This window comes from Acanthisitta chloris, unplaced genomic scaffold, assembly GCF_000695815.1.
Source record: "Acanthisitta chloris isolate BGI_N310 unplaced genomic scaffold, ASM69581v1 scaffold24073, whole genome shotgun sequence".
NCBI lineage: Eukaryota > Metazoa > Chordata > Aves > Passeriformes > Acanthisittidae > Acanthisitta > Acanthisitta chloris.
This window is the reverse complement of record NW_008663586.1, coordinates 1-10,458: the sequence shown is the minus strand read 5'-3', so window position 1 is coordinate 10,458 and position 10,458 is coordinate 1. Positions and strand designations below refer to the sequence as shown.

Genomic DNA, 10,458 nt, shown 5'->3' with positions numbered 1-10,458 from the left:
TGACACAGCAGTGACCAGCACTTACCTGAGAGCTGCAAAACCAAGGGGAACCAAGGACTCCTGAGGTGTTTCCAGGGGCCACCTGGGGCTTGACATGTTTTCAAAGGACATCCTCTCCCCGAGTCACCACTGCCCCTCTATCAGTCCTTCCAGGACAGAGTCACATTTCAAACCTCCTCAGAGATACCCTCCAAAAATTCAGCAGCCTCTGCATCGACAGAATTTCTCCTTTCTCTTCCCTGTCCTCCTTTTCCCTGAATATTGCTTTCTACAGAAGAACATACAGCACCAAATACATTTAGTTGTTGCACCTCCTTAGCTACTCACCAGATCAATGATGCCAATGCTATTCCAGCCTTGCATGATAGGGAGGAAAGAAATAAACGTTGGGATTACCCAGCACCCTCCAAGCATAACAGCAATGCGCAGGGGAGTCATCTTGTTCCTGTAAACCAGGGGCTGGCAGCAGATAGCATAGTACCTGCAAGGAGACAAGTGAGACAGCAACCATTAGTGAAAGAGCCTTCCAAGTCTTCTGAAGGTAAGATTGTAAAGTGCTTTCTCCAGCTTGGTTCTCCTGCATTGCAAAATACAGGAAAATATATTATCCCTGTGAGGATGTTCAGGCACTGGGATATTGCCCAGGGAGGTGGTGGAGTCACCATCCCTGGAGGTGTTTAAGAGGTGTCTGGATCTGGTGCTGGAGGATATGGTTTAGGGGTTCCAGCAGTGACAGGTTAAGAGTTGGACTTGAAAATCTTCGAGGTCTCCTCCAGCCTTGATGATTCTAAGGTGCAGCAAACCTAGAACTGGAGATCTGGTTGCTCTGAGACGATTCTACCTCCACAAGCAGAGCAGATCAGCAAATATCCCATTGCAGACTTCTGGTGGTCCTGACCTGCCCCAGGTTCCCAATGAAATACCTTTGGATTTCTGCTTCAAAGAAACAGGTCAGGACTAATGTCTCCAGATCTGTGCCAGGACACTTAGGGTCCAGGGACACAAGAAGTTTCCATAAATTCTCAGGTCTTCTAAATAACTAAACCTACCACTCAGCCATGTGCCTGAGGAATATATTTTCTTAGCCAATGAATAATGATCATACCAGAGATGTAATTTCCACATTTGGGAAGCACAGAAATGATGGAATATGCTGCCCCACAGGTTCCAACCCTGAGCTGAAGAAGTGGCCACGGTTTAATAACTGTTTCTAAAGGGAATGAATGATCTGTCAGAGGTTTATTTGAGTCAAGCCTCAACATCGAGGCATAATGTGCATGTAGAGAGAGACTCACTGCTGAATGGCCATAAAAGTCAATTTGATGAGGTCAGTAGGATCATGAATTAGAGAAATTAAATCAGCAAACACACACTAAAGCTCAGGAGATGCCTGTGAGATTTTCCCAGTGCCAGCAGCACATTAAAACAAGACATAAGCAAGTGCAACACATACACACTGTGTGTGTGTGTGCATTGCAGAGATGCCCTTGAGATGTGCAATTTATTTCATCAAGATCTGAGTGAGAACCAAAGGGTTTGTGCCAAATAAGCATAAAAATCTCAGAATTTCCATTTTTAAAGGACTTCTTTAAAAATAAAACTCATGTGTAGTCAACTGAATCGCTGTATTTTGATAAGATCAGCTGATAGATTCCACACAAAGGGTTGAAATGATATCAAAGTGCCAAAAGAAAACATTTCTTACAAGTCTCTCTGAAACAAGATTCAAAATGTCACAGGGGAAAAAAATGTTGAAACAAGTAGTCAAGGATTGCAATTTGATCATTTTGACGTTCTCTGCTGGTTTTGTGTGTGCCTGGAAATCAGGCTGGAAAGCCTCACTTGGAGGAGCTGGTGTGTTTGACAGCAGCTGCTCTGGCAGGGCAGTGGGTGAGATGTTCCTCTGATGGAGCTCGAGCTGCAGCTGTGGCAGTCAGTGGGGCTGAGCCCTGTCCCACTGGCACAGCCTTCCCCCCTGGGACAAGGAGATGCTGGAGAATAGGAACAGGGTGTAGTTTTGGACTTGCCTTCTCTGCCTCACGGGCTGAGTAAGTCAGGGCATCCAGCCCCAAAGATATGGAATATTCCTCTGGGTAAAGATGGATTGGAGTTTGGTCCTGAGAGCACAGCTGGATCAGAGACCTCCAGAGATCCTTTCAACCTTCACTTCTCTGAGTCTATCAATGAATACCTGAGTTTGGTCCTGTTTGAGAGGAGAACTAGATCAGAGACCTCCTGAGGTCTTTTCCAACCTCCACTTTTCTGAGTCTATCACACCATCACGGTCAGAATTCAAGACCATTATGATTTCAGAGGACAAACATCTCTTTTCCTGGGCTAACCTCCCTCCTGAGTTCAGCCACAATGTGCTTGGGTAACCTTGCCCTCTGTCACTGCAGCTTATTGCATTTGGATTTCCCCCTGCTGCTCTGATTTCCTTCTCCCAGGAAATCAAGTGACCTTTGAATTCAAACAGGTATTTTCTGTGGTGTTTATTAGGACAGATGGTGCTTCCCTTGGCATTGCATCCAGCTGCTCCTCTGACTCTCAGCACTGGGGAGCTATCTGGCATAGTAATTGTCTGCCCAGAGCTGGACAGCAAAGGCAACTTACTGCAAGGCACAAGTGACTCCATTTATTTGCAGAAAGGGCTAAGGAAATCCCCTAAAAAAATGGGAAGGAACAGCCAAGACATCAGCTACCCTTTCACAAGCTGAATAAGCAAACAGAACAGGAAAACCACAATACATTGCTAATTAACTGCAGCAGGGAAACAATTCCTCCAAGCAGTTTGAGTTACCACATTTGTGAACTCCTCTCTCTGCTGCAGCTCACAGCATCACCCTGAATTGCACATCCTATTAGAGGCCATTAGAGTAAAAATTATGCCTGCAGAAATGTCATCTTAAGCTCTCATATCTCTTCCCTCCCAGTGATTCAGCAGCAATTTTCCTCCACTTATGTGTCAAAAGATTTGATTTCATTTCAGTTTTGCTAGTGCTGCTACCAGAACTTCCCCTGTGTGCAGCAAGTCGAGCTGGGTCCTCCTGCCACTGCCATCAGGAACAAGGTGCTGTGATCAGAGGAGGGGGAACAATTTAGCTGCTTGGGAGGAGGCAGCAAAGCACCCTGTCCAATTCTCCAGAGCTCAGCAGGATTTCCAGCCCTGAGAGTCAGACAGCAGAAATCTGGGTATGCTAACAGAAGTAGTTAAGTGTTTAGGCACTGGGATATTGCCCAGGGAGGTGGTGGAGTCACCATCCCTGGAGGTGTTTAAGAGGTGTCTGGATCTGACACTGGAGGATATGGTTTAGGGGTTCCAGCAGTGACAGGTTAATGGTTGGACTTGATGATCTTAGAGGTCTCCTCCAGCCTCAATGATTATATGATTCCAAGCCACACTGAGTTTTGCAGCAGCTGCTGACTTGATGTATGTGATGGCTTGAGCATTTAAGCAGCTATTTATTCACTGGGAGAAAAGTAATTATATCTCTGAGATTATCAATAGTTTCAGTCAAAGGCTGAAATAAAGACACACTCTATATTTCTGCTTCCTTTCAAGCTGAAGCTGTTTGTCTGGGCCCATAAAGAATCTCTATTGTGTACTGCAGTGACAGTGTGATGGATGGATACAAAATGCAACATATACACATGATTAATATCATGGCCAAGTCCAATTAAATATTAATTCTTACCATTATCAGTCAGGCCTCATGTTCCTGAGTTCCTTGAGAACGTTAACTTCCCTGTTACCTACAGCAGAGCTGCTGAGGTGAAACATCCTCTGCCTCTGCTGTGACATTACTCACTGAAGGAAACACAAGAATCCCTCCCTGGAGCTGTAGATCTTGCAAGTAGCACCATAAAGCAGAGGTTGTTATAATACTTTTCCTCTCCCCTCTCAGATATTTGCCACATGAGTGAATCAAGTGCTAATAGAGATGGCTTAAGGGAAGAAATCCATAGCTCCTGTTCCCTGACTTATGGCTCTTATAGTCACTGCAGATATTGTAGAATCATAGAACCACAAGGCATGAGCCTTGGAAGGAACCTTGAGGACCATCCAGGTCCACCTGGCCTGGGCAGGGACACCTTCCACTAGCCCAGATTGCTCCAAGCCCCATCCAACCGGGCCTGGCTGGGGATGGAGCAGCCACAGCTTCTCTGGACAACCTGTGCCAGAGCCTCAGCACCTCACAGGGAAGAATTTCTTCCTAAAATCTCAACTAACCCTCCTCTCTGTCAGTGTGAGCCATTCCCCCTTGTCCTGCCACTCCAGGCCCTTGTCAATAGTCTCTCTCCATCTTTCCAGTAGCTCCTTCAGGCACTGGAAGGAGCAATTAGGAAGAGCATCCCAGTTCAACTGGTGACCTGGATCTGCCTGACAGCAGCACAATTCAGCTGTGATCCACATCAAGGATGCTTTGTTGTTTGTCCAAGCACCTCCTCAATCCCAGGGCAGTGGAAGAGCTGCCCTGGACATGTCTGCAGAGAACAGTCCTGGAGTGCTCAGCTCCTGCCTCAGCATCAGCAATGCTCTGACCACTCCACTGCTCCTTCCTTGCCTCCTGAGCATTACAGAAACATAATTACAGAGCTGCAGGAGATAATTCCTTGCCCTGGGAGAAAAATTAAAGCATCTCCCTGGTTTGCAATACAATTGTGTTTGAGCTGTGAGCATGCAAGGAGCTCTTTAGATCTCATAGCCAGACAAATCCACCCCCACCTTTACTACCCAGCCCAGCTCTGGGGGTGGCCCACACATAAACCCATTTGCTGTCAGCTGCATATGCCACATTATATACATACCATATGTTTTGTCATCACTGGGGCCAGAATGAGCCAAGGAACATTTACTGAATACTTCTGGAGAATAATATTCTGTGTATTAAATAACCTAGATTTAAAAAAAAAAAGACTACAAAAGGCTGGGAAAACTGTGGGTGCTGTTGGCTCTATCCCAAATAAGGGTGCAGGAGTCACACAGGCACTGCCTGTATCTGTCTTGAACACCGAGGTGGGAATGGTTTGCTGGTGAGTTCCTAGGGAAACAGAGGCCAAAGAAACACCAAAAGGAGGCTCCACCAGTTGTTAGCCTGGCCATGAGAGGAGGCTGAGCCCTGTGGAGGGGCTGGAGGTGCCACCCAGGGCAGTCAGTGCTGGTGAGTCTGAACTGCACTGGTGGAAACTCTTGTGGATGACAGGGACAGTTGTCAGAAGAGAGATGCTGCTGAATCACACAATCACAGGATGGTTTGGGTTGCAAGACCTTAAAGCTCATCCAGTTCCACCCCCTGTCATGGGCAGGGACAGCTCCCACCAGCCCAGTTTGCTCCAAGCCCCATCCAACCTGGCCTAGAACATTCCCAGGGAAGGAGCAGCCACAGCTTCTCTGGGCAACCTGTGCCAGAGCCTCAGCACCTCACAGGGAACAATTCCTTCCAAAAATCTCATCTAAACCTCCTCCCTGTCAGTGTGAGCCATTCCTCCTTGTCCTTTCCCTCCAGGCCCTTATCAATAGTCTCTCTCCATCTTCCCTGTAGCTCCTTCAGGCACTGACAGGTCACCATTAGGTCACCTCAAACTTCTCTTCTCAGGCTGACCAAACCCAATCTCTCATCCTGCTTCTCCTCAGGGGACACAAGTTATACATAAGGATTTGGCTATTTTGGAGTATCCCCTTGTTTTATAGGGCCTCTGCTGTGGCTCCCCACAAACCCCAAATCCAAGGGTGGTTTGCACACTCCTCCTTCCCCTCAGGGAATCCAGACTGGCCCAGAGTTCTCAGCTGAACTAGACCAAGTGATGAACCTTGGGAGCTACAACCTCAGTTCATTTGTGCCTGTGTGAAATGAACCCAGTGCTCCTGGTGCTGCTATTTCAGGGAAAGCAGGTTTTGGCCTCTGCAAAACCAGGTCTTAACATTTTTGGGAAGAAGCAGCTCTTTCTATTTCCCCTTTTCTGAGTGAGCAAATCAGCTTTGGGCTCTGACAGAGCCAAATACAACAAAGTTCTGCATCGCTGGGCCAGGAAGAGAAAATGTCCTAAAATGATTATATCTAACCAAATTAAATTCTTATTAGAAAAACAACAGCCTGCTGGTGTTGAGATAATTCCACTGAGAGAAATGCTAAAGAGAACAGTTAATTGGGGCTGGATAAATTTAGCCAGGAACACAAACAAACCTCTGTTGCCAAATGGAGATAGAGGACTCCTCCGTGGTCGCCCTGTGCTCAGGGGGTTGGGGAGGGTTATTGGCAGCAAAATAAATCACCATATTTCTAGAGAGTTTGTGGAGATTAATAAAGGCCAGTGCAGTCCTCAGGCTGTGCCATGGCCATCTGCTCTGAGGTTTTCCTTAATGCTCTCAGGCCTGAATTGTGCAAAGCCTGGGTTAGTTTTCTGGCCAACAGGGATAACTCCACACTTGGTGTTGCCTCTCACATCCCTCGTGGACACTTTCCATTTGCCCTTGCTCAGTCCCTTCCTATGCTGCCTCTCTCTTCCTCCCCCTGAGCTCTGGGAGCTGTATGAGATGGGAATCCTTTCCAGCTGAACTGAGCACTCCATGGCCTGGGTCAGGACTTCAGCTGGAATTTGTGCCATGTAATCAGATTGTTGACTGCCTCATCATTACTTCCTGACAGCTATTTAAAGCCTAACAAGTGTCCCCACTAACAACCTCCCTGTGTCCCTAGACAGCCAGTAGAGGTTTCCCAGAGCACTGCTGGGCACAGCTGCTTCTCCCTGTCCTGCAAAGAGATGTCATGGTCCTGACTTCGAGCCCCACCATGGTTTGGGCATCCTTTGGGGAGCCAAATGATTCATCATGCCTTGTCCTTGACCCTGTGCAAAAGGGATGAGCATGGAGTGATGTGCTGGAGCACTGGGAGCAGGAGGCAACAGGTAGAGGCAGCAACCAACCAGTGCCCCTGCACATACTGCTACTTAGAGAATCATAGACTCATTGAGGTTGGAGGAGACCTCTAAGGTCAGCAAGTCCAGCCATTAACCTGTCACTCCTGGAACCCCTAAACCAGATCCTCCAACACCAGATCCAAATGCCTCTTAAACATCTCCAGGGATGGTGACTCCACCACCTCCCTGGGCAATATTCCAGTGCCTGAACACCCTCACAGGGAAAATATTTCTCTAACATCCAATCTGACTCTGCCCTGGCTCAGCTCAAGGCCATTCCCTCCAGTCCTCTCCCTGATGAGAGAACATTCCTCACCTCTCTCTACCCATGTCAGGTCCTACCACACTCCATCCCACCCTGTGCAGGGTCAGAGCTGCTTCTCCACACAGACACAGTGCAGAGCTTCAGGGCTTGGGAGCCTCTAAAACGCATCATCTCCCTCAAGGGATTGTGCTAATTTGATGTCTGAACAGTCCTTTAATGTTAATTAATGTTTGTAAATGGCACAATGAGCATCTGTCACTCTGCTGCTCCAACAGTCTTCGGATGCAGCTGCTTTGCTTTAGCCCTTATTGAGCAGTGATTATGGGATATGGTTGAATTCCAGTAAGATCAGTGTTGGATGGACAAACACACAGCCAGGGATGGTTTGTTGGGCTTGGAAATGTTTGGAACACACCAGGCAAACTGTACCTGGAGCCCAGCACAGACACAGTCTTGGAGGGAAGTTTCCCAGGCTGGAACACAGCCAGGAGGGTGGAGGAGGCAGAGAGAGGATGCTCTAGTTGCCTGAAGAACAGAGGTGCCAGATGTGTATCCAAGCCCAAAACCACAGACACTTAGCACCTGTTTATTTCTCTGTTGGTTTCCCCCCCTAAAGACTTTCAGAAGTAATTGTATCTCAAATTGTACTGCAAATATTGGAGATGGAAATTGCCTTTCCTGATGGGTTAGGAGAGTCTCTCATTGCTTTTGGGTCTGTTCATATACAATGCAATGATTTGTATGGCAGAGGCACAAAGAATGGCCATGTCTGCATAAAACATGCAGGAAATAAATAATTCAAGGGTAAATCTTTCTATTCTGGGAGAATATCAAAGAGGTGATGGAAAAGCATAAACCAGTGGCAACAAAATTAGCATTCAGTGAGTCCTGAGATAGGCTGACTCGGAAAAACCCTCAGTCAGGGAACACTGAGGGGCTCTAAGGCTCTGCAGTTCTTGGCACCCTGTGCCTGAGCAGGAAAATCAGTTTATCCTGTGGTGATTTCTCCAGGTTTTCTCCAGTGCCTTGGAGAATGAGACCCTGAATGCTGACTGCTTTCTCCTTGCTTTCAGAGGCAGCAATGGAAATAGATAGAAGATGTTATCAGATAAAAGCCTTTTCAAGCAACACTTGCTGAACATGTTGAAGGAAATCACTTTCCAAACCGACTTCTGAGGGTTAGATTAAACACAGAGTTTTCTTAAAAACCCCCAAACTCCCAGTTGTATTCCCTGACAGGAAAGAGATAAATCACAGAAAAAGCAGCACAACTAGAAGCAGCACAATCCCAGAAAGTCTGAATGAACACAAGGGCAACAGCAGCAAAAATGAAGTCAAAGCCTGTGAGGGAAGCAGAGCTGCTCCTCCAGCCCAGCTGCCAACACCAGGGAAGCACTGGGGGTGGAGAATGGATCCATGATGGGCATCTCAAGCCTTGAGCCTCTGCCACCCTTTGGAATCCCCAAACCCCTTGCAGCGTGCCCAAATCTCTCCCAGCACCTCAAAAACCTCTATAGCATCTCAAACACCATCCTGGTACCTGCTAAACCAGCCTGACACCCATAACCAGCCCAAACCAACTCAAAGGTCAAGGTCAAAAGGTCATCCTTCACAGAAACTCAGTCATTCATCTACCTGCTCTGATCCTCTCATGGCTATTCACCACTAACTCCTCATCTATTCTGTCCTTTTAACACAGTTAGGGAGTCACTTCTCACCTTGGGAAAAAAAAAACAACCACCAAACCCAAAACAACTTCAAATCGTCCAAGAAATTCAAGTTTCTGCTGGAAAACTTTTACAGCCTAAGTCTGAGCATCAACTCCAAGCCACACATCTCCAGAGTCAGAGAGCCAAGGCTGTCCCCAAGCCCTTTGCCAGCCCAGCCCAGGCTGTGTCAGGAGCACAGGGACACAACAGCTTCTCTTCTCTACTTCAGAGAAGGGACAGCATCATGTCCTACTCCTACTAATAGAATCATAGAACCGTCAAGGCTGGAGGAGACCTCTAAGATCATCAAGTCCAACCCTTAACCTGTCACTGCGGTAATCCCTAAACCAGATCCTCCAGCACCAGATCCAGATGCCTCTTAAACATCTCCATGGATGGTGACTCCACCACCTCCCTGGGCAAACCTATGCCAGTGCCTGACTTAGAGCAGCTATAACTATCCTCTCTCCTCTGCCACTCATACCTGTCCAGTGAGATGCAGCAGAGGTGCAGGATTGATGCTGTGGTGAGCAGGACATCGAGCGACGTTCGGACCAGGCAGAACATCTCTCCATAGATCCAGTTGTCCTGAACCAACTCGATGGCTCCAAAGGGCATCACCAGCACTGACACCAGCAGGTCAGCAAAGGCAAGAGAGACTATGAAATAATTGGTCTTGATTTTCCTGCAAGACAGAGCACAAAATCAGGGTGGAATAGGCTCAGTGCAGCAGCCTCTACATGTGGGCAGAGATTTCAGCCTGAGTTTGGACCTAATTGGCTCCATCACACTACAAAGTCCTCTCTAAGGTACTCCTCACTTTCTGTGGTCACCCCTAGCTTGTTCCTGATTTTTACAGCTCAATATCTACTGTGTTCCCTGCAGAAACACTTCTCTCTGCTCTCACAGAGGAGGCTCTCAGGCCTCTGCATGTGGCTCAGCTCCACATTTTGCACTGGAGAGTTTGGGGTGGAGGAGGGGGGATTTTATTTTAACTTGTAAATTGAGAAAGCACTGAGAATAATCTAGACTGAGCTGCAATTTTAACTTGAAGAGTACTTTTTAAATCACAACAATAAAATAGAATTAAACCCATTCAAAATCCCACGCAGAACATGAAGAGGCTGTTAAATCTGCTCTGCTCCTGAGGCTGGGCTGACAATTCCCAGGGTTAGCAGCAGCCTCAAGACAGGATTTTTGCCTTTGACCCCCCAAATCATGGGCAACATTTGCCAAGCTGCAGCACAACTGCAACAGGACCTTGAGTCCTGTAGGTTGCTAATGGGCTTAGTAGGACATTTGAGATGGAAAGGGGCCAACCTGCTTCTCCAAGGAATTGCTGCTTAGCTGTTTTTCACTGATTTCACTGGTTTTCTAGACTGTTAGAGCTAAAAATGTAGGGGATGGGTAGTAAATGATCCTACCACCGTGGTGCAAATGCCTCTGGGGATGCACCAAGGCCAATGTGAGTCTGACATGGCCGTGGTGCAATGCTTGGCCAACATGACCCTCCATCGTGGCAGGTGATGCCCTCAGCTGCAGGCACAGGGTCTGGTGGGTGGGGGG

General features: G+C 47.5%; 1 protein-coding gene across 1 annotated transcript; it reads right to left on the bottom strand.

Moving 5' to 3' along the window:
- Nucleotides 1-327: 327 nt before the first annotated feature.
- LOC103798773 (5-hydroxytryptamine receptor 4) lies at nt 328-9,577 on the bottom strand (the record flags this gene model as incomplete). Its single annotated transcript, XM_009071056.1, has 2 exons — nt 328-481; nt 9,377-9,577. Coding segments are annotated over 2 exons (355 nt in total), but the record flags the coding sequence as incomplete, so codon positions are not given.
- Between the last annotated feature and the right edge of the window lie 881 nt (nt 9,578-10,458).